The 25,399-nt window shown below is 44.2% G+C and overlaps 1 protein-coding gene across 1 annotated transcript in view; it reads right to left on the minus strand.

Annotated features, from left to right (window-relative positions):
• Positions 1–1,087: 1,087 nt before the first annotated feature.
• LOC123157649 (exocyst complex component SEC8) overlaps positions 1,088–25,399 on the minus strand; it is a gene marked incomplete in the record, with an annotated part of 43,591 nt that continues 19,279 nt past the window's right edge. Inside the window, 12 exon segments of the mRNA XM_044575903.1 lie at positions 1,088–1,442; positions 1,526–1,575; positions 1,682–1,777; positions 1,869–1,943; positions 2,039–2,140; positions 10,045–10,122; positions 10,209–10,404; positions 10,772–10,857; positions 12,060–12,248; positions 14,626–14,733; positions 14,818–14,930; positions 19,187–19,287. Of these exon segments, the coding sequence (XP_044431838.1) occupies positions 1,355–1,442; positions 1,526–1,575; positions 1,682–1,777; positions 1,869–1,943; positions 2,039–2,140; positions 10,045–10,122; positions 10,209–10,404; positions 10,772–10,857; positions 12,060–12,248; positions 14,626–14,733; positions 14,818–14,930; positions 19,187–19,287 (1,282 nt within the window).

The following is a 25,399-nucleotide window of genomic DNA, read 5'->3' on the forward strand; positions in this document are numbered from 1 at the left end:
ATTCATTGTGTGCACGCTGCTGGTTTTTGGGATGCAGCGAGGGCATGGTTCTAGATTACTCTCCAAGTTTAAACCCTACCAGTTGAGCGAGGGATATCTTATGTGATCAGCGGATCACGGACAAAGATCGGCCCATCATTATCACCATCATGTGGAACATTTGGCATTCTAGGAATCGGGTGAAGCATGATGGTGCAGCTCTTGATCCGGTGACTATAGCAAGACGTACGAGAGAAGTGATGGCAATCCTTGAGCTACCAAGGAAGGAGCCGGTGGTATTACCTGGCCACGGCTGGCGACCGCCGGAGCAAGGCATCATCAAGATCTCAACGGATGAGGCACTGAACTTTGAAGAAGGCCGAGGAGGAGGTGGGGGCGTTGCTCGCACAAATACCTCTTTGCTTGCGGCATGGTGCAAACCTCATCCAGGAAATTTCGGACCCTTTCATCATGGAAGCTATTGCTATACATGAAGGTGTCAAGTTTGCCAAACAGAGGGGTTCTACGCATGTGATAATGGAAACTGATTGTCTAGAGGTAGTGTCACTCTGGAACACTCGCCACAATACACGTTCGATTGTGGCGCCTATTTTAGATGAAATTGAAGAGCTAGCTAGAGATTTTTCCCCTTTTGAAATTCAACATGTAATGAGGACAGCAAACATCCCAGCTCATCTTTGTGCTAAGCGTGCTTGCACATTGAATGTGACTGAGTGTTGGCTCAATGATACTGTCCTAGGACTGTTTTTTATGAATAAAGCTCTCTAAATTGCCTGCAAAAAAAAAAGATACTCCCTTCATTCACAAATATACAATGTTATACACTTTTTTCAGAATTGAATGTATATACACATTTTAGTTTGTCTATTCACTCATTTCAGTCAATATATAGTCCATTTAAAATATCTAAATATCTTATATTTGTTAATGGAGGGAGTACCTTTTAGTGTCTTTCTTTAAAACTAGAAACTATGGCTCGCCACAATTTGCTAGCCCATGGCTCACATTCGGTCTTAAATTCGTGGCCACAATTGGCACCTTTTGTGGTGACTATTTACCATGTGCTATGTGACGGCAACAATTTGAATAACGGAACACATGAATCTGGGAATTTTATTAAAATTACGTCCAAAAGATTACACATTTACAACGATCAAGAATGAGCGTTCCAGTCAAAGCACTACAAATTTACAGTGAATGAGACAACAAATAACACATTACCTACACTGTAGACATCAAAAGAAAAAAACCAAACAGAAATAACAAAATTAACTACAGCTACAAAGATAGCCGAGAAAGATACAGTGAGACATCTGCCACCAGTTATGGCTAAAATCATCTTGCCCAATTCAACTTAATGACTCAAAATCTGTGAGATACGGCGTTCAGCATCCATTGGTATCTCTCTACCAGGTACATTGACCTTTAGTATGCTCAAGTATCTACACAAACAAAATAACATCAAACTGAATATGGTTAACCAAAAACAATGACAATGTAAATGAAAAATATTCGACACGCTTACTCTTTTGCAGAAAAAATATATTCCTGTTCAGCAACGAACCCAAGCAAAGACTGCACATTGAGGAATAGGGTGATAAGCTTCAAAGAAAAAACACGACTATATTCGCAAAAAAAGAAAAAACACGACTATGGGTACGTGGTATTATTACTAGTGTACCTCGAAAGGCAGGTTTAGTAGCTCATAGAATGTCCGAACACGATCTAATCTCTGTTGGACTGCCTCACTATCAATGGAAGGTATGGCTGCAAGTGCCTGCATAGAGAGAAATAATTTACACATGTGACTACGGAATCGGCCATCTACTTGATCTATCAAAAACTATCACTGCAAATGAAAGTCCTACCTGTTCTAGTGCTATCGAGTTTCTGCATATTTGTTGAACTCCCAACAGGTTGATGGACTTCATTAGTGCGAGTGCCTTTCATAATTGAACAACCGTAAGTAGGATATCTCGAATCTGCTTTGACAGTACAGGCTTATAACAAGAAGAATAAGCAGTGATTCGGAACAAACCTTTATTGATGCATTAGCAGCAACACTAGAAATCCCACCAAATACATAGTTCCTTTTCGATTCTGGGATGTAAGGAGCCATTTCTTCATCCCTACGTGCAATCTGTCACATTGTAAAGCCCAGCACATGTTAAACGGCCCAATAATATCAGTAAATTGAAGAATGCAGCATTACTTAATGTGCACTATGTGATGCGTGAGTACAAAATATGAACTTGAATTTTTATCTAGATGCATATGCATCCAAATCGATACTCCTGTTTCACTTTTAATAATGTACCTATAAAAAATTTAGCCTAAACAAACTCTTACAAAATCTCGGTAAGGATTAAATTAAGAACTAAGCCAACTACATCCTCTCACAGTGTTTTGAGGCTCTGAACCATTCGATCCGCTCATTTAACGCTCCAGATCATCCGATCACACCACGCCCCCGTGAGTGAGGGCTTTGCACCACGCGGTCCTGGTGTCCCGGCCAGCCCAACTTTATTGGACTGCTGCTCCAGAAACTGAGTTGGGTGCCTTCTAAACTCTACGCGCAACGCAGATCCTCCGAGACCTTTTCCGAGTCTTTCAGTCAGAGGCTGCACTGACTGGTGAGTGTTCCATGGGTCTCCAGCACCTTCCCAGATGTTGTCCTGCCAGCTGCAATGGTTCGACCCCATGGTATACAATGCCTCCTGAGTCAGGTGGCAGAAGAATAATGGCAAGGTAGCTCGACTATCCAACTTCCGTTGCAGTTAGTCTTACTGAAGAGTGGAGATGCGTTACAGCCCGTCTGCCTCCTTTTTCTAGCTCCACCCAAGGTTTGCATCTGCCTTTCTATGTGATAATTTGGCCAAGAACTATCAGTGTAATCCATCTCAATTTTGTTTTTGTCCTCCTTTGTTTACTCAGGGTAAGGCATTTAAGAGAGAAGTCTGGCATGCCTCCTTTGCTAGTGGAGGAGCATCTCCTATCAACATGTCCGATGACGAAGGTGTTGATAAGTTGGGTGATCCTACGGGTGACATTGACGAGAGAGACATGAAGAGTCCAATATGAGAAGTTAGTGCTCACATTTCCTATACGTAATCCTTCGATTGTTTCTGTACAAATACTAATCAAAACTAAAGCTAACACTAATGATGACAGGTGGAAAAAAGCCGGCGAAGTCATGTTCGTAAGATCAAACTGTGTTTTAGCTAGTATTGCACTAGATTTTATTTTTTTGATAAGTGTCAAAGATTTATTCAGTCAGAAAGCAAGGACTTCTTGCAGTTACATAAATGTGGTCTGAAAATTTGGAGCAGGTGAGTATCATGTAGAATATCAATGTTACTATAGAAAGTTCTATGATGCCAGGTTGTGAGCATGCTGAAGTGCACAATGTTGAAGATGACGAAACCAAGGAGGAAGAAGTGCAAACTACCCAAGCCAAAAAGGCAAAGAAGGAGCCTGGGAAGATAGATGGAAGCTCCAATAAAAAGAATCTTGTTCAAAGGTATTCAATCGCATGGTTGACCACTTGATTAGTGAGGATGCCGCAATGAACTCAAACAAAATAGTATTGCCTTTGAAATTGAAAAGATAATGGAACAACTTGTGGCATGTGGAGCAGATGAAGGAACTGATGAGTACTTCACAGCAACCAAGTTGTTTGCTAAGTTTGAAAATCGTTGCTTCTTTAACAATATGAAGACTATCGAAATAGGTGTTAGGATCACACTTTAGACATGTGATCATGAAAGTGTTATTTCCTTCCTTTATGTTATGTCGCTTGAGTTTTGTTGAACTATATTTCCCTTTATGTTATGTCGCTTGAGACTTGTTGAACAATATTTCCCTTGACGTTATGTCACTTGAGACTTGTTGAACAATATTTCCCTTTATGTTATGTCACTTGACACTTGTTGAACTATATTTCCCTTTACCTTATGTCACTCGAGACTTGTTGAACAATGTTATTTTGTTATCGCTCGTGTTGATCATGACATGCACATATTACTTTGTTATCTTTTGTGTCTATGTAGATGAGCACAAGTGGCAGCCATAGTGAAGAGTCCGAAACTGATTCTGATGCTATGGCAATCTCAAAGGAGGCAAAGGCAGAAAAGGTACATGATGGCTGCACTTGTTGGTATTATGTGCAGTGAGAAGTATCTCATGAAAAAGAAGAGAAGAGTTCCTATAATGACCTGACAACAGTGGGTTACTGAGAACTTGGGTACTCCAGAAGATCTGGTCTTCTCCTGAAAAAGAAGAGAAGAGTTCCTATAGAGAAGAGTTCTCATGAAAAAGAAGAGAAGAGTTCCTATAATGACCTGACAACAGTGGGTTACTGAGACAGACTGGAAGAATCGGACTCTAAGTTTAAAGTAGGAGTAGAGTCTTTAGAGGCTCGCTTAGAAGGAATAAAGAGAAAAAAGCAACTGCAAGCGTTCGGGGCTTCTCCTTTTGAGACCGCGAAAGCAGAGCTGGTTACGTGATTAATATTATTATATTTCAGTAAGAAAACTACACTTTAATATATAAACATAAGAATGGAAGAGAATGAAAGAACCTGAGAAGAGCTGAGTTGGAACTCTTTACCGGGATCATAGGGGCTATGCTCCCCTCTCTCTCTCTCAGTCCCAGCCAACGGCATAGCAACACCTACTCTTCCTTCTGATGCAGCCTTCCTGGATCCATAATTTGGCTTCCTCGTTTGGGTCGTTGGTCTTTGTGGGAGATAATGTGTCAGCCGTGGTAGAAGTTGCTCCCTGAGTAGGCATGGGCGCCCGCCTAGATGAAGGGATTTTCTCATCTTGAGTTGTCGGGAGGAGTAAAGGAGATTGACTCTTTGACATTGACACGTATCAATCGGCGTTTATCAAGGGTCGCTCACTCATAGAAACTTTCTTGGTTGTGATAGAACCACTTATCTTTCGCCACTCCGCCTATTGAGCAATCGTGCTAGCGTCTCCCTAGAGTTGTGCAACAAGAGCATTTTCCGTGGTATCCACATTTTGAGCTCATTTCTGGTTGCATGACCCCATTTATCTATCCGTGTGTGTGTTTCCATGTGCCACATATTGCTATTGGTCTACTTGGTTTCACTTGCAAATTTGTGATGTGGTTCCTATGTCCATGTGCCATCTCCTCTTAGGAGGACCTTGGCAATTCGACCGCGGCGTCATCCATAACGGGCGAACCAATCGCTATAGCTTCAAGCTGAAGGGCAAGGAGTACGCGCTACGACCCATGTCGCCAAGTCAAGTGATCGCCGACAAGCAAGCATCTACCCATCGTGGAGAGAATAGTGAGCGAGTGAAGCACCCAAAAGAGAGTGACCGCCACAAATCAAAATTGAGTGCCTACACAATGAGCGGCGAGAAAAACTTAGTGCTTTAAGCCACCAAAAGAGACATGTGGGATGTGAGTGAGAGCCCATCGAGTGTCCTTCACTTTGTACTTGTGTGCAAAGACGAAGCGGTGAGGACTAATACTTCACGGGATCTACCTTTGGTGTTGTCTCGTTTGTTGCAGGAATTCAAGGATGTGTTTCCAGATGAGCTACCTCCCGGACTCCCTCCACCTTACGGAATTGAACACCGCATTGACCTCATTCCCGGCGCACCTTTACCGAACAAGGCACCATACCGCGTCAACCCGACGAGACAAAAGAGATTCGACGGCAAGTCCAACGTCTCAAGTAGAATGGGTATGTACGCGAGAGCTTAAGTCCATGTGCTGCTCCGGTTATTCTTGTGCCTAAGAAAGATGGTAGTTATTGCATGTGTTCCGGTTGCCGTCCCATAAATGCTACCACCGTTCGTTATAGACACCCCATTCCATGCCTTGATGATATGCTGGCTGAACTTAGTGGAGCCACCATTTTCTCAAAAATTGATCTTAAATGTGGCTACTATCAAATTCGCATTCAAGAGGGTGATGAATGGAAAACGGCTTTCAAAACCAAATTTGGCTTGTATGAATGGTTAGTCATGCCTATGGGCTTATCCAAAGCGCCTAGCACTTTTATACGTGTGATGCATTATGTTTTTCACAAATATATTGGCATATGTGTTTATGGTGTACTTTGATGATATACTTGTGTTTAGTCAATCTCTTGAAGATCATGTCATACATCTTGGGGATGTCTTGCAAGTTCTTAGAAGCAAGCGTCATTATGCAAACATGGAAAAATGCACCTTTGGTGTTGATAAGCTTGTTTTCTTGGGCTTTGTTGTGTCTTCTAAGGGTGTTCATGTTGATGAGTCTAAAATTGACGCAATTAAAACTTGGCCACAACAAACCAATTTGCAACAAGTGCGTAGTTTTCTTGGTCTAGCCGGTTTCTATCGTCAATTCGTGAAGGACTTTAGCACTATTGCATCACCATTGCACGCATTAAGTAAGAAGAATGCACCATTTGTTTGGGGTCCTTCCCAAGTCACCGCATTCCATGAGCTTAAAAACTTGCTTACGCATGCTCCATTACTTGCCTTACCCAACTTTGAAAACTTTGGAAGTGCATTGCTACGCTAGTGGTAATGGCATAGGAGGCGTGTTGATGCAAGAGAAGCGCCCTATAGCATACTTTAGCGGGGGGAAATACGAAGCACAACTTAACTATCCCATTTATGACAAAGAGTTGTATGCTTTTGTGAGTCTTGCATATTTGGGAGCATTATCTTCGTCCTCATGAATCTGTTCTTCATACGGATTATGAAACGCTTAAATACCTTAAGGGTCAAACGAAACTGAATAAGCGACATGCCAAATGAAGTGAATTCATTGAGTCATTTCCTTATGTGATCAAGTACATCAACGGTAAGGAAAATGTTGTGACGGACGCTCTTTCACGCAAATGCATGCTTGTAACCCAACTTGAATTGAATGTCATAGGATTTGAGCACATTAAAGACTTGTATGCGCATGATGCTTCATTTGCTATTCCGCATCAAACTCGGGAGCGATATTATATCAAAGATGATTATCTAATGCAAGCTAACAAGCTTTGTATACCCGAGTCTTCTCTTCGTTTGTTGCTTTTGCAAGAGGCTTACGGCGAAGGACTTATGGTACACTTTGGACGCAACAAGACGTATGTAACCTCTCCAACAACTACATTTGGGCCAAGATGTTTTGTGACGTCTCACGCTACACCAACCGATGCTCTACATGTCAAAAAGCTAAGTCTAAAACTCAATCCCATGATCTATATATGCTACTTCCTATTCCATATCACCCATGGAAAGATATTAGTATGGACTTTGTGCTTGGTTTGCCTAGAACTCAAAATGGAAAAGATTTGGTATTTGATGTTGTGGATCGTTTCTCTAAGATGGCACATTTCATTCCGTGCAACAAGATAGATGATGCTTCACATGTTGTAAATCTCTTTTGTAGGGAAATCTTGAGATTGCATTGAGTGCCCAAGACTATTGTGTCGGACCGCGACGTCAAGTTCCTTAGCTACTTTTGGAAGACACTATGCACCAAGCTCGGAATCAAACTACTCTTCTCATGGGCATAACATCCGCAAACCGACGGCCAAACGAAGGTCACAAACCGGACGCTATCTACTCTCCTCTGCGTGCTCATAAAGAAGAACATCAAGGAGTGGGAGGAATGCCTACCCATTGCCGAGTACGCCTACAATCGAGCAAGACATTCTACTACCGGCAAGTCCCCCTTCGTGGTCGTCTACGGATTCAACCCGTTATCCTCATCGGACATTCTAGCACTACCACTACAAGAGCGCACTAACATGGACGTGAGTGCACGAGCAACTTATCTCAAGAAGGTGCATGAAGAAACACGACAAGCAATCGAGCGCCAAGTACAACGACTCGCGACCAAGCTCAACATCAACAAGCACCCCATGATATTCAACCTAGGAGATCTAGTGTGGATACACCTTCAGAAGGACTGTTTCCCGAACGAGCGCAAGTCTAAGCTGCTACCTTCCGCCGACGGACCCTTCAACGTGCTAGCACGCTACAACAACAATGCATACAAGATCGCCACTCCACGCGACAAGTACAACGTGAGCGACATCTTCAATGTCAAGGATCTATCTCCTTCCATGGTGATGAGGTTTTCAATCTGAGGTCGGATCTTTCCCAAGGGGAGGGGGGAGATGATGCGGAGCATCCTACGGTCATCCCCATGGACCTACCTTCGTCTCCCAAGACACCACGTGAACCAATGACTAGAGCTCGAGCAAGGGCTATCGAAGCCGAGGTGAACTCGCTCCTCTCCGAACTTACATACTCCTCCACATGTGAGACATGGCTACTACCTCAAGCGGAGACCTTGTCTGTGATCAAGTACTTGGAGGAAGGCCATGAAGCTGCTACTACCTACGTTTTAGGGTTAGCATTGTGATAGCTCAACATTGAGATAGAGCTCTGCTCATCCACTTACCCCTACTCACATGGAGATCAAGGCCTCCATGTGAGAAGATCTCCCAAGTGGATTCAAGACCCCCTTGTGGGAAGATCCTCCAAGGATTCAAGACCTCTCTCCTTCAAGGATTGGGATGAACTAGCTACCCTTTGTACCCTCTTGTGTTGACTTTGGATCTTGTATCTCCCCTTTGTGTATGTGGATCTAGCACATATGTGATTGAGTTTTGTCTATTTGAGTGTTTTCCCTCTCGTGTTCTTCGTGTTCTTGGGATCCCCCTCAAAATCGTGAAAGATCGGCCTTAGGAGTTCCACTCCACATCAGCTATCCCAATTGTGATGGATGTTTAGCTACATACAAAGGGCAATAGTACCATGTGTCGGAATTTAACTTTGCATATTCATCTCTACGCAAAGTCATTGAGCGTGCATTTGGTGTGTTCAAGATGAAATAGCATATTTTACTGAAAATGCCAAGTTACCCATACATCCCCAACCCATAGGCCATGCTTCCAACATTGTGGTTGGTGATGATGCGACCATGCAAGCAACTCGCGAGGCGATTGCTAATGGATTGCTCGCAGATCAAGTATAGTTTCACATATTAGTTGACAAGACTATGATGGTAAGTGTGTATTTTTGATGGTATGTGTACGTATGCAAGCCTATGATGGTTGGTCCATATTTTGGATGATATATTTCGTATATAAGACTATGATGGATGTTGCTTATTTTGGATGTTATGTGTCATTTTCATATATCGGATGGTATATTCCTACCATCATGACAATTCTAGAAAAAATAATCCGTATTTTTTTTGGCTAAATCTCACTTTATCGAGTCAAAACACATGACATGTGCTTTAATCTGCATATAAACATCACCGTCAGCACTCCAGAACGTTACTGACATTTCACAACATCCATAGCTCCTACATCTGACCAATAACTGGGTAAACAAACAGCCAGATTCTGATTCTCAGGAATCCAGAGCGACAGCTGATTCTCAGGAATATAGAGCCAGGGGATTCTAGGGAATCTGTAGCCCAAACAAAGGGGACCTTAGTACATTGCATGTTGCTATATAGCCTAGGATATGCAGATATGGCCCTGGTTAACCTCTAGATAAATGGGTTACCGATAAATTCAGTTAAATGGCCGATTCACCGATTAATCCCTACTCAGCACCCAACCGATAATGACTATTTGAGCGCAAATTCCTGTCAATACTAGGGTTCTATTTTTGAAGAACGTATTATCTGCCGATCTAACTACAGGCAAAAAACAAATAAACAATATGCATTCCTATGGCTTGCCTGTTGGCAAATTTGGACGTACCCGTGTCATGTTTACGGTGTTGAATTTAGCTTTTTGCAAGTTGCAGGGCTAAACTGATCACGGGTTCCTAGTGCAATTTACTTTTTTATATACAGTTTGGCATTGTGGTAACTTCTCGCAAGTGCTTACTAATTTCCATTTGTGGATATAACGGTTAGTTGAAAGCATCATCTTTAGATTGTTTTACTTAAGTCAGTAAATACCCCCCTATGTAATAAGATTCTACAATAAAAACAATCATAGGTTGGCTCTAAAGAACACTAAAGTTGTACTCATACTAACGTGGGCTGGCCTACCTGAGTTGTAAGAGAGATGATGAAGTCATCAGGATCTTCAGCGTCTTGATCTTCTACATATTCTCTTTTTGTCATGTCCTGAATGTTTGCAAGAAAATTATTGACATGCGATAAATCCATCAATAACAACAGAGTAATACCATCAGAAACTTGAGTACTATTACCTGCATGTGATATATTGTCTCCAACTGCATTTCCAATCTCAAGACTCTAACACAATCGGTTGCTAGCCTTCTGTACTCATTAGCAAGAGATGCAAGGCTTTTCGGAATTGCACTAGATGTGCGAGTATGGTGACTTTGGTGTATGTCACTTTTGTTTTCTGAGATGGTGGATGGACTTATAAATGACTCACCAAGCCTGAAAGTTCAAAGGAGGCAAAACCATAAGCATGCAGCACAGGAATTCTCGCGATGACAGATCATAAGCGATGATACAACCAAGAAGATCAGCAAAAAGGATTAAGTATTATATGATTGCTAACTACTCCCTCCGTCCCACAATGTAGCTTGCAAAAACAACTTATATTGTGGGACGAAGGAAGTATTCTTTAATAGGGTGTGACTGGAATCAGATGTATACTATAGCTGGAATGTGTTGATGCTTCATAGTCGCACAATGTTCTAGTGCACTAACTGAATCTACCCTATTTGCCCCTCTAGTGGATATCAGTGGAATGGTACTGTAGTTCAACAAGGTAGCTAAACGAGTGAAACAATAGGTTTACCTTTCAACTGAATCTGCTAAATATTCCAAGGAGTCGCTAAGAGATGCCAGCAATATCAATTTCTGGTCATCATGGATCAAGTTTTCCTGCATACCAAGAAGAACAGTTAACAATTAGCATGAAAATATTATAATCATACACTGCCCAGTCTCTCACATTTCAAGACTATAATAACGCCTCTTGAAATAAAAAAGTTCAACTTGTCCCTTCCACAGTAAATATTATGTGTAAGTATGTATCTTATATGAGACTGTATTGTGTGCATGTGCTTGAGCTCCTCAGCCACACAGGTGCTTAGAGATATATGCAGAGATCTTCGGAACAGAGTAGAGAAGGTAAACATCAAATCAAATTAACGTGTGAAATTGGTCATCTCCGACTATCTTTCAGTATTAAAATATATAGAACCAGTGTACATCAGCACGAATGATGAGAAGGCAATGGCGTGTAGGTTCATACAATCTTGACCCCGCATGTAATTGAGAGAGAAGAGTACATCTTCATTATATAATACTCCGTATCAGACAAGACACGTGGGTCTGTACAACCAGTTAAAAACAAAACACTGCATGCATCTTTGTCCTCTCTTTTCTCTTGTTCTATTCTATTCCATCTCTCATTCATTCAAATCCAGAATCCCTTTCTCTCATTTATCTGACCCTCACTCCAGGACATGCTCGCGGCTGGTACGCTCCTTCTCCACATTCTACAAGAGGCAATGCCTAGAAAGGAAGGCCATGTGAAGTGGCTATTGGACCGAAGTGGGCTTTCTAGATTAGCAGCAATTTTGGTTTTCTATTTAAGAGAAAATGTCTCATCACTTTTAGAACTTGTTAAGCGTAACTAATCAGACTACCAAATGGGGAGCTACTGAATCAGAGTAATCTGATTCATGAATCGGTTATCAGATTCGCGAACCAGAGATGTATACCCCCCTCGAATCCGAATCCAATTCGTAGAAAGTGATGGATCACAAATTGCGAATTGAGCAGACTGCGAATCTGGTAACATTGTCAGCTTTCGAAGATAAGGCATATCAGCCAAAAGTCTAGAACATTATCAGCTTTGAAGACATGATCAAACTAGAAATGTGGTGTACATCTTCTTCTCTAACATCAACAACTGGAACCTGTTAGTGCATGCCTCAGGAGAAAAAAACCATAAAAATATACTGACTAGCAGAATAAAATGCATGTGCATGCAAATTCACACCCCCCCCCCCCACACACACACACCAAAAAAAGGAAAATGCATGAGTACTAAAAAGTTTGAACGTGACAAAATATACCTGTTTTATCGGGCACATATCCAATAGGAGATCACTTAGTTCAATCTCCACTTCAATTCCTGCATCTGGAATGTCGTTATCAAGTTGACCAAAAGACTTTTGCAAAGAAGCATTTGCAGGGTCCAGACGCATTAAACTTTCAACATCACTCCGTGAGAGGAGAATATAACTTTGTTTCTCAAGAACAGCCTGCATTTTGCCAGAATATAAAAGGATCATGGAGAAAACAGACTAGAAATACACTTGGACTGCAAAAAAAGGGGGCTTATTTTTATTAATTTAGCACCAACGGAGTTGAGCTACAAGAGCATCACTGCATCAAAGTAAGCTGTGATTGCTTAGAAAATTGCTTGCAGAACTCACCCAATAAGATTAGTTGTTAGCCACGAGTTACTAGTACGAACGTTAAATGTAGACATTGCAAAAGACACTTGCTTTGCCTGCTGATTTGACCCCCTCCATATAAGGTGTGAACATTCCCACCCCTATCCTCCAACTACCCGTGGCAGGCTGAAATTTCCGTGAATGGTTCCAGATGATTACGGAGCTGTACTTGCATATTGAAAACGCTATACAGGCCCATGACCCATACTTCAAGCAGAAAAGAAATGCGGCTGGGGAACTTGCGTGCGGAAATGTGATCACATATGGTGTCCCAGCTGATTCTATTGATGAGATCATTCAGGTCAGAGAGCACGACCATATTGAGTTTATGGAGAATGGTGAAAGCTGTGGTTGTAGTCTTTTGGGAGTACTTGCGATTACAAAACGAAGAGGACACCACAAAGGCTTATGGCAATTGGTGCTTAAGAGGGTTCACGAGGATATGCTTGGACGCATCAATCGCATGCATTGGAGGTGGAAGAATTGCCCTGTGCCATAGCACGGCAGTTCTTTTGACATGTCCATTAACCAATAATCACTCCACAGTTACCAGATTCTCTCAGTTTGCAATTCGGGTTCATGATTCACAATTCACCAATTTCCATGAATCAAATTGACAGGGGGTATACATCTTCGATTCATGAATTAGGCATAGGATTCACAAATCGGTTGCATAGGATTCGAGATTCTGTTCTATTTGTGAATCAAAGATGAAATACATTTTAAGAAATAAAAGATATAGAAAGAAACGACCCATCAGGCAGTTCGGCTGGCTCAGCTAGTGCCACTCCCTCTCCCATTATTAAGAACCATTGGACGCTCAGATAGTGACCTCCATTCAAATTAATCCCCTCCTCATTTCTGCCCTAACTCCTTTAGAAGCTGAAACCTAAACCACCAGCCACCACTCCTCACTTCCTTCCTCCAGCCAAGCCACACAACCTGCTGCTCCTTCTACTTTACTGCTGCTGCCTGCTCCCATCTTTTCCAGTGCCATCTCGATGCTGCTCCATGCTGGCTGCAGTCCCTCCCATCTCCTCCCAACAGCACGTCCAGGCTGCTCCTGGTTGACTGCCTACTCCCATCTCGTCTGCAATTAATTGCGATGATAGCAGAGTTGCAGCAGCAACAGAGGTGCCACATCAGGCAGCAACAATGAGGACACGAGGGACACCCAAGTTCCTGTTTGTTCGTCCTCCAATCACAAATCAGACAGCAAATCAGGTATGAATCGAATGAATTCAAACCCCAATCTACAATTGATCTAGATCAGAGTTCGACGATGGTTTGAGCGAATCCGGTAACTATGAATCATTCTTGAAGTTGTTGCTTTCCAGGATCTATGGATTTGTGAAGCAGCACAAAGGTTATGGAGGAGCAACTCCACCTTGCTGCTACAATGTGTACAGCACAAGTGTTGAAGGAACAGCCTCAACGTGCTGTGCTAGATATCGCTCTAGAGGCGAATGTAGCCCGATAGGGCAGCAAGAGTTCAATCCAGAACTCCTAGGGCACAAGATCTACTCCAAGATCTTAGATAAAAACAACAAGTTCTATTATAGGTAGTGGGTACATAGTCTGGTTCCAAAGTAGAGGTGAGGACCTCTATTTATAGGGCTTTGGGAAGCCTTCACATACTTCTACTTATAGCTGGAACAATCTAGAAAACATTATTTCGTATTCACCATTCTACTCACAGCTACTTATAACTAGAGAACTCTAGAAACAGCAGGTAGGGTAAAGAAAAGAAATACTACACTAGACTGGGAGCATCTAGAAGTAGCTAAACAGATCTGGCATGTGTTTTTCTTTCTTCTTCTTTTTTTTCTCATCTATTTTTCCTCATCAATTTGGCATGCATACTTTGTGTTGTCGGGGTTTCACAATGACATTTCCTCTCTGCGCAAGGCTAGCTGCTAGCCACAATGACGTCAATGTTCCACATCTAAAGTTGACCGTCCATATCTATGGGTCTCGTCTAAACCAAACAGATGTGGGATATACAGCTCGGCAGCCGAGTTTCAGAAGTGCACAATTATTGGTTTGTATTTCAAGTCAGCAGAATTAGAAGAAGAAGAAAAGGATACAGCCTGCCATATAATTAGAACATAAAAGTAGTAGATTTAATTCACATATAAGAATTGCATGTTCCTGAAACCAACAGACAAGTGCATAATTATACCTCCATATATGATGCCCGGCATCTTTCATGTGTACGTTCCAGAAAGGTGCGAACATACTCGACAAGCTCAGCAGCATAGACCGGCATCAATTGAACCCAACCAAGAACCTAAGGAGACAATGAGAGAATAAATATTATTAAGTACAATTAAGGGTTGAAAGAAAATTCATGTTTCAATTACTAAGGCATTACCTCTTTGGCAATTATATCAACAGCCAGAAGCCCTTGTAGTACAGGGCGGCCATTCTCCACTAGTGAGCTATATACTGAGGTTGCATTTACACGTGGTCTAAATGCTGCTGGACCTGCCAAACGACATAATAAAGTTGTTCGAATGTGCAAGGATGAAAATTTCAGGAATAGGTTACTGCAGCCAGCCAGCCAGCCAACCACCATACATGCAAACATAGTTTTGGACACCAAATTCCACACAATGCTTAAGCGCACTTCTGATGCACAATAGGGCCATGATATCGTGTAAAGGATGATTTAATGTAGGACTGTGTTATGTAGGGGACGTGCCCCTCAGTGTCTTATGTGGGAGACTACACTATAAACTTTTATCTCCTAAACCATCAACCCGATTGATGATCCGTTTTATCATTTTATTCATTGCCGCAAGATCTTCAAAACTACATCCCGTGTTGTATGTTTTGACAACATTTTTTTGTCAGTAGTTACGACATTAATTTCACTTACTTACCGGATTTATATACCCGTAGTTACCAAATTTATATAACTTAGTTTGCAGTACAGAGTGCCATTCATCCGGTTACTATAATATAGTAACTGGTACTATAATATAGTAACTAGCCAGAGAAAAAACTGGCGCAGATCTTTGGAACATGGAGGCCAATGCACCCAAAATGGAAAAACAATTTTAGAAAAATCAAAAAGAGTTAAAAATTTCTGAAACTTCTTTGTAACAAACATGGTCAGAGTAATACTCATGTGAAAAGTTTTGCAGAGGAATGACTCATGGTATCCTTGGTGGATCGACATTATAAAAGTTACTACTCACGCTTTTTGTAATCTCAAATTTGTTTTCTTGGCGAAGGAGTCGGTCGAAGCTTTTCACACGAGTGTAATACCTGATCAGGTTTGATTCCAAAACGTATCAGGAATTTTTTAAGCTTTTTGGATTTTTCAAATTATTTTTTCCAATTCGGGTACAATGGGACCTGAGATCCATTGGCTATTTCTGGAGAAAAAAATCTGGTTATCTCAGCATTTAATCTAAATAATCTGGCAACTGGTGGCCACGGAATAAAATCATTGAAACATGCCAACATGAGATCTTGTTTTGAAGCCCTCGTTGAGGATGAAGAAGACTCGCTAACCAAATTAAAGATTTGTGAGATAAATCATTTCAAAAAATAAAAATTAGCAATTAATGTGACGATGCCAGCATGAGGTGGGAAATTCCTGCATGCATGGACGTGCTCTCTCCTGTAGGGATTTCCCCACTAGATACCCATACCCCACGTAAGACTAAGTGGGGCACATCCCCCACTTCGAATTCCACTTGAATTGTCTGATGATGAATCTATATGTAAGCAATAAGAATGAGTAAGCAGGCCCTAGCCTTCCAAATAAGGGAGCTGAAGTCTCTCATTAGCCGGCATGGGTTTCACCGCTGCGAAGGTTGCTGGTGAGCACACCTGGTTCAGTGATGATGATCCATGGGGCAATGTTCAAAGTGATGACGGCACCGGATAGCTATTCCGGCCGGAGCATGTGACAACAGTAAAGCAGCAAGTGGGTGCGAGCATGCCCAAACAGTGAGGGGCCGTCGATGGCCTGCCCATGCCTCCCAACACACCTAATATGCTGCCATGCGTCAATACTAGAGCAGGCTCGAAATAGCCATCATGGTTGCTCATTGACGAGAGCTCTTGCCATGGGAGGAGCCATTCCTGCTGCCCTCCATGAAGCCCTGAAAGAAGTGTCGGATGCTCCAGGAGGCAACCGAGGCGGGCCAGATTAGAGCAAGCAGCGATGGATCCTGGCGGCCAAGCATGGAACGGCCAAACGGCCAGGTGTGGAACTGCCAGAAAGCCAGGCATGGAATGGACAGGCGGGCCTGGCAAAGGACGACCGAGCGGGCCGATCAGGCACGGCGGCAGCCGGATCGGGACAGGCGGCAGAAGGATCAGGACGTCAGTCCTGAGATGGCGGCAACTGGCGGACTAGCGTAGCGCGGCCAAAGGCAGACCGGCATTAACGGGGGCTTGGACTTGCGAAATGAACGGGCGACATTGACATGGGCTTGGACATGCGGGGTGGACGAGCAAGCAGATAGTACCCCAGCCAAAGATTGTGGCCGATGTCACATGGCTGCAGGAAGAGCAACAACGACTGAAGAGGCTTGGGCCTACGAGGTGGACGAGTGGGCGTTGACTTGCGGGGTGGAGAAGCACACAATAGCTCCGCTAGAGACCACGGCTGGTGTCAGGTGACGCAGCACCCACCAAAGCGATGGATCAAAGCACGAGTTGCACGTGCAAAAAAAAATGACCTATGCTCTAGTGCCATGTTAGGAAATATGCAACTTGCATTTCCTAGGGGCCAATGGCCAGTACACACACACACACATGTGCAAGTGGTGAATATGCATATGCAGGAAACCCCTCATACAACAAGGAAATACATGGAACATAATATAACACTAACAGCCAACATGGTCCACACATCACCGGCACTAAGAGGTGTGCATGGAGCGGAGATCGGGATGAGATTAAGGTTGTGCTATCTCGAGCAGCTGTCCGACATCGACGGCGACGATGAAGGGACTAGGGCGATAAAACTTAACTTTTACTCCGGCTACTGAACAAACCATAACGTGCGCAAGCGGATATGTTTCGGCATGATGCAGTAACACGATCAAGCTTGCCGACGCCAGCAAATTGATTTTCCTACCGCAAATGGCAAACAGTTGCTTCAATCAAGAGAACAAGACACGGGGCTACACGTGGCCTCGTACAAGGGGTACGTGTCCACGTCGGTTGTGCACGCGCGACACAAGCACATGTGATTGCACGACAGCAGCAACACACGTCGCATAGCTAACCCGCCGCCGATACCAGTACCTGCACCCGGATGTACTGATGGCGCACCTCATGGAGGCACGCGCGCTGGTGAACCAACCCTGTTGGACGGCACGGACTAGTCGCTATTCCGCGAACTGCTGTTCCCCCCTGTGTCGCCCTCCAGGAACCTGGTCCTGCAGAAGACAAACACTACCAGGAAGTTATACGCCACACGCCACCTATGTTGCGCGGATACTTCAGAAAGTGCGCGTATCCTACCGGATACTGCCCTATACGTACCCCGTAAGTATCCCTCGATATTTTGACTTCAAAAAAAGATAATAATGTTTGATACTCCTATACTTCTGCGATACGTTTTGGTTACCTGAAACCCCTCGTTCGACGTGAAATCCCCTCAATAATAAAGGTGCACCTTTTGAAGATTACCAACATGGGCGTGAGTTCATGTGAAAACATGTCTGTCAATGTTTTTGTTTAATTGAAAGGTGAGCAAGAGAGAGTCGATGCATTGATTGGAATAGCAAACTTAGGCAAATCTCACTGCCAATTAATGGAAGTGGACTAAGTGCAAGAAAAGAAAGGGGTAATCCTATTAAGGCATGCTTTGACCTAGAAGCTCCTTAAATTTTTCTTCATATTTGTAATAATTAATATATGTAGCATCTATATATAAATGTATCCCCGTATCCATGTTTTTAGAAAATTGGCGCATCGGGCGTATCCCCGTATCCGATACGTATCCATGCAACGTAGCACGCCACGTGACTACCAAACTTGTAGATGTTGTCAGGCTACAGCCCCATGTCAATTGGGGGGGGGGGGGGGGGGGACTAGGAAAGGGGCGACGAGTGGGGGCTCCAATCCTAATTGGGGGGGGGGGGGGGGACGGACTAGGAAAGGGGCGACGAGTGGGGGCTCCAATCCTAAGTTGCTTCTGCTTGTACGCCACGTTGGGGCGAAGAAAGCGACGCAGTTGAGCCCGCCTGGGGGTGTTACAGAACACCTGCCTTTTCCTATCTCTCACAGGAGCAGCGCAAAGCAGCCTGACTGGTCAACTTGTTCCCCTTCAGTTTTTCTGATTTTGCAAAAATAACCTTGAGAAACATCCCAACTCATCTAGGCCAAACTTGGTCAAATTATGGCATATCAGGAAAATACGTATGCCAATCAGTAAAAGACAAAAGACCATTCCAAGTTCAGTGACTAAAGTGAATTATTGGACAAGTTTAGATGAATTTTCGTTGTGGAATGCCCAAACTAATAAATGTATTCTAATAACTCTACATGTGTATAAAATTATAAGGTCAAAATAACAGGCTGTCTTGTTCTTTGGCTGCTAGTAGTTTCTCAATCTCTGACCAGAATCTCCATCATGGTCACAACAAAATACATCGGTTTTCATATTTAAATTGGTGATTCACCGACTTATGTTGTAGACCTTTCATGCAGCATAGCAATAGATAAAGAGTAGATCACACTTGCTATCTACTGGCGGGAAGTAGTTGACTTACTAGATATAGCCTGCTGAACACATTTTCTATAGTCTACAAATATTGCTGGCAAGAAGTGCTCCTTCAAGAAGTTGTTCACAAAAGCCAATAAGCCATCATTCCTGCACAAAGTTTAAGTGTAAAAATATATCAATGTCACCTAAGATTCTACTATTTCAAAAGTACTCTACAGCATAGATGATTGGGAAGGCTTTCGGTCCGCTAATATCATTTCCATGTGGCGAATGAAAAAACTTCTGTTTCAACAACAACAACAAAGCCTTTAGCCCCAAACAAGTTGGGGTAGGCTAGAGGTGAAACCCATAAGATCTCGCAACCAACTCATGGCTCTGGCACATGGATAGCAAGCTTCCACGCACCCCTGTCCATAGCTAGCTCTTTGGTAATACTCCAATCCTTCAGGTCTCTCTTAACGGACTCCTCCCATGTCAAATTCGGTCTACCCCGCCCTCTCTTGACATTCTCCGCACGCTTCAGCCGTCCACTATGCACTGGAGCTTCTGGAGGCCTGCGCTGAATATGCCCAAACCATCTCAGACGATGTTGGACAAGCTTCTCTTCAATTGGTGCTACCCCAACTCTATCTCGTATATCATCATTCCGGACTCGATCCTTCCTTGTGTGGCCACACATCCATCTCAACATACGCATCTCCGCCACACCTAACTGTTGAACATGTCGCCTTTTAGTCGGCCAACACTCAGCGCCATACAACATTGCGGGTCGAACCGCCGTCCTGTAGAACTTGCCTTTTAGCTTTTGTGGCACTCTCTTGTCACAGAGAATGCCAGAAGCTTGGCGCCACTTCATCCACCCGGCTTTGATTCGATGGTTCACATCTTCATCAATACCCCAATCCTCCTGCAGCATTGACCCCAAGTACCGAAAGGTGTCCTTCTGAGGTACCACCTGGCCATCAAGGCTAACCTCCTCCTCCTCACACCTAGTAGTACTGAAACCGCACATCATGTACTCGGTTTTAGTTCTACTAAGCCTAAACCCTTCCGATTCCAAGGTTTGTCTCCATAACTCTAACTTCCTATTTACCCCCGTCCGACTATCGTCAACTAGCACCACATCATCCGCAAAGAGCATACACCATGGGATATCTCCTTGGAGTAGATAAGAACAAGATAAAATGTGATGTGTGTGAGTTTGCAAAACACATGAGGGCGTCTTATGTGAGCAAGGGACTTAGAAGTATATCACCATCCATGCTTGTTCACTCGGATGTTTGGACAAGCCCGGTGGTGTCGGTCAGTGGTGCAAAGTACTTTGTGACCTTTATTGACTGCCACTCACGTACGACATGGATCTATTTGATGTGTCACAAGGATGAAACTTCCAATGCTTCAAACCTTTCTGTGCCTATGTGAAAAATCACTTCAATGTTCAGGTACAAGTGATAAGAAGTGATAATGGCACTGAGTATGTTAACACAGTGTTTGGGACCTTGTTATCAGAGCAAGGGATTTTGCATCAAACCTCATGTCCGAACACTCCTCAGAATGGGGTGGCACAAAGGAAGAATGGCCATATCCTGGAGGTCGGTCGATCACTGGTGTTTACTACGAATGTGCCGAAATTCTTGTGGAGTGAAGTTGTGATGGCTGCGACACACCTGATCAATCGCACATCATCAAGAGTACTAGGTATGAAGTCACGTTCTGAGTTACTTCTGGGAAAGAATGATTTTGTGGTTCCTCCCAAGCTGTTCGGTTATGTCTGCTTTGTCAGGGATCACAGGCTATTTGTGGGCAAATTGGATCCACATGCCGTCAAGTGTATCTTCATTGGGTACTCTTCTGGGCAGCGCGGCTACAAGTATTGGAGTCCTGAACGGAGGACCTTTGTGAGCATGGATTATTTGTGAACAGGGAATCCAAACCATTTTATGGTGAGAAAACCGATCTTAACGGATTATTTGGAAGTCTTGACCATACCCAATCTACTATTATAGGTCAAGAGGGGGAGAGTGGTGGTGGTGCTGATTTTGTGCTGCAACAACCAATTGAGGGTGATATTCATGTACAGAGAAGGGAGCAGCAGCCCCAGAAAATGATAACACCATCGAGTGAAGGACCGATTGTGACTAATGGGATGCCGAGTCAGGCAGGCAGTGCTCCCACCCAGATCGGTTGTGTACCGAGGTGGACGGCAAAGCCAGAGGAGCAGCTAAAGGTGTATTCACTGAAGCAAGGTGATGCTTCTCATAGGTGTCAAAAGGTGAATGAGGTCAAGATGACAACATCATGTTCAGGGTGAGTAGCAATGCAGGCTCATCTGATACAAAGGACTTGCCAATTGCTTTGAGAAAAGGTACCCGAGCAAAAGCAGGGATACGAGAGCCAAAGTATGGGTTCGATGCCAATGGTATTGGAAATTATGTTTCCTAGGAAGCATTATCTCCAGCCCACAAAAAAATTGTTGCTTATCTTCAGCTGGTGTTCTCTTCCAACTAATTGGAAGGCAGCAAAAGTGGATCCAAAGTGGAGAGCAACTATCATAGAGGAGCTAGAGGCATTAAGTAAGAACAAGACATGGACACTAACACCTCTTCCAACAGGAAAGAAGGCAGTCAGCTGCAAGTGGGTATACACTGTGAAGCAGAATGCGGAAGGGAAGATTAAAAGATACAAGGCAAGGCTTGTGGCGAGGGGGTACAGCCAGACCTACGGCATTGACTATGATGAGACCATTGCTCCGGTAGCAAAGATGCTGTGAGAATCCTGATCTCCTGTGCAGCAAATTTCGGGTGGTCCTTACATCAACTTGATGTGAAGAATGCTCCCTTACATGGGGACCTATAGGAAGAGGTCTACATGGAGATCCCACCGGGGTTCTCTACGTCTGAGACTGCTGGCAAGGTATGTAGGTTAAAGAAAACTCTTTATGGTCTGAAACTGTCTCCGAGACAAGTTCAGACATGTTGTATGTAATATGGGGTATGGGCAGCGTAACGGTTCATACACTGTTAAATAGCAAGACTGAAAGAGTGTTTGGGTAAGGCCTTTGAAGTCGAAGATCTGGGCCAGACTCAAATACTCGGGCATAGAAGTGGCCAGGTCTGCCAAGGGGATTGCGCTATCATAGAGGAAGTATACTTTAGATCTCCTAAGCGATGTAGGGATGCTAGGATGTCGGGCAGCATCAACTCCAATTGATCAAAACCACAAAGTGACAGCTCAGTCAGGAGAGCCAGTGAATAAGGAGAGATATCAAATATTTGTACGGAGGTTGTTGTACATGTGTCATACACGACCAGACATTACATTTGTACTTCCCGGGCATAGAAGTGGCCAGGTCTGCCAAGGGGATTGCGCTATCACAGAGGAAGTATTCTTTAGATCTCCTAAGCGATGTAGGGATGCTAGGATGTCGGGCAGCATCAACTCCAATTGATCAAAACCACAAAGTGACAGCTCAGTCAGGAGAGCCAGTGAATAAGGAGAGATATCAAATATTTGTTGGGAGGTTGTTGTACCTGTGTCATACACGACCAGACATTACATTTGCAGTAAGTGTTGTGATCAAATACATGCATGAGCCTAGAAGAAAAATCTTGAGGCAGTACATAGAATCTTGAGATTTTTTTTAATAATTTGAAGATTGCTCACCACACACTCGAAAGGTACTCCTGGGAAAGGACTATTGTTCAAGAGTTATGGACACCTTGTTGTACATGGTTATTGTGATGCTGATTGGGCTAGCTGCCTAAATGACAGGAGATCAACTTCAGGCTATTGTGTCTTTGTAGGAGGAAATCTAGTGTCTTGGAGAAGCAAGAAACAACCTGTTGTTTCCAAATCTGCAGGGGCTGAAAGGCTGAATACAGAGCCATGTCTCAGGGACTGAGTGAGTTGTTATGGACAAGGAATCTATTAGAAGGGCTGAAGATATATGGTGTGACAACAAGTCGGCAATTAATATAGCAAACAACCCGGTTCAACATGATAGAACCAAACATGTGGAGATTGAAAGATTCTTTATCAAAGAAAAGCTGGATGCTGAGATTATCAAGATAGTGTATGAGAGCTCAGGGCAACAAATTGCAGATTGCTTGGCTAAAGGACTGGGAACCAGAGAATGCAGCTTAGCGTGTCACAAGATGGGAATGATAGATATCTGTCACCCCTCTTGAGGGGGGGTGTTGGATGTGTGGCCCATGTATTGCTGGCCCAAGTGTCCCAGGCCAATTGGGTTGACCTAGTTGAGGAAGAACAGAGGAAGGGGAGTAGTGAGCAGCTAGAATGAGTAGAGGCACGAGTGAGAGAGAGCTAGTTCCTCCAGAGCCAAGCCGCCACGACCAGCGACCCGAGGTGCATCTCCAAGGTCAACAGAAGGCATCCACTATACAAGTCCACTGTTTTACTCTATAGGCGGGTACTTGTAATCAATATCTTGAATGACATCCTACAAGTTTCAACTGCTCTACAAAGGGGAGCTATAGAAGAAAAAACAGGTCAAAAGTCAATTAAGAGCCTTCTTTTAGATGGTGTTGTCCCATAAGAAAATCCCAGTAACCCTTTGGCCAAGTTCTAGGTAATGGTACGCACGGAATTAACAGAAGCCATTCACTGTATAAGTCCATCGTTTAAGGGTGGTGTACCCCCCCCCCCCCCCTCCCATGCCCCCGTCCGACAAGAGCCCACCGCGGGATCGCTGGTGCGGCTCCCTGGTCTCCTCCGATGATGGGAAGCCGCGCGCCTACCGCGACGTCGTCAGAGGGAAGGTCGTCGCTGAGGTGGCGGTTGGTGAGTCTATGTGTGCCCATCAGGTCCTCCCGTGGAATCCGGCTGTGGGTTCAACAAGCTGGAGGACCCGGCCAAGGCTAAGGACAACATGGTCTAGGAGTAGCCCAGGCGCAAGCATCGCAATCTGGCCTTCACGGCATCAATCGGAGGTCAACTACGAAGCATGAAGGAGACAACCCCGCATTCGACGGGCAATGCCTGCTTTGCATAGACCCAGGCCACAACCCGGCCAATTGCGCCAATGGCTCGCATTGCATAAGGTGCGGGGAGTCTGGGCACATGTTGGGGGAGTACCACCTTCCTCATCCCCCACCGTCGTCTCCCATCGTCGTCTGATGATGAGCAAGCGTGTAAACACTCCGATAACTCCTTGGCCCAATCATCTGCGCACCCTCTGTTGCCGTCGTGCTCTGGTGTTAGGGATGGTGGTGCGCCTGCACATCGCAAGGGAAGAAACGCCCACGTCGTGAGGCCTCCCTCCCGTCTGCACCTTCTCAAACGCGGCCACTGCAGCCTCCAACCTTGACCCTGCGCTCCAACATTCATTATTGGCCCACCATTGATTAGAAAATTAGCTTGTAGGAATCGCCATTGGTTTGATACGAATAATGGCAATCATTTCGGTATGTTAAGGATACAGATGTATCCATAATTCATTTAGAGTTACTTAATAGCCTATTTCTTATACCATATCTCTAGCCAAAAGATGGATGCATATGATGTGTTTCATTTTGCTGGAGGATATCAATTAAATGGTGTATCGATTCCATAAATTGCATATAGCAATAAATAAAATACCAAGAGTCTTTCTAATACTTTACAGCCATTGATGTCTCTGATGCAACCGATTTCCTCCTATACTTCTGCCGCCTGCGCGGATAGAGACCTAGTGCTCCTCGACGGCTTCATCCAAACCCCCATCTTTTGTTTGCAATTGACACCTTGGTCCTACAGCGCGCAATCGACCGCCACTCGCCAGCCAGTGCCCTGGCGTCATATAAGGGATTTTGATCAACTCATGGAGCCTGGCGGCGGCGGAGACCATCCTTGCACCGTCATGCTGGATTGAGAGGTTGGACCTATCCACTCGTACCCGCACCAACATGCCAATCATCCGGCTCACAGTTTAGTGCCTGGATGCGTCAAGAATCTCTAGGGAGAAAGACTCACATGGTGGAACAAGACAAACCGTCGACGGCTCGAACTCATCGTTCTGCCTGTCAAGACCCGCCTGTACCACATCATCATCCACGTCAAGCATGGACTGTCACTGCACGCCGCGCGCAGCCACTGATGCTATCGGCACCAATGGAAGTGTGCCGGGATGGCCCATGACACACAGGTTTGAATATGCGCCGAGCAAGCTGGACTCACTGCCGTCGGCATGCGACACCACGTCTCCTCTGGGCCCCTCCAACACAAGACCAAATGGGCCCCTCGAGGTCAAGCATGGACTATC

Source organism: Triticum aestivum, chromosome 7B (assembly GCF_018294505.1).
Source record: "Triticum aestivum cultivar Chinese Spring chromosome 7B, IWGSC CS RefSeq v2.1, whole genome shotgun sequence".
NCBI classification, from domain to species: Eukaryota; Viridiplantae; Streptophyta; class Magnoliopsida; order Poales; family Poaceae; genus Triticum; species Triticum aestivum.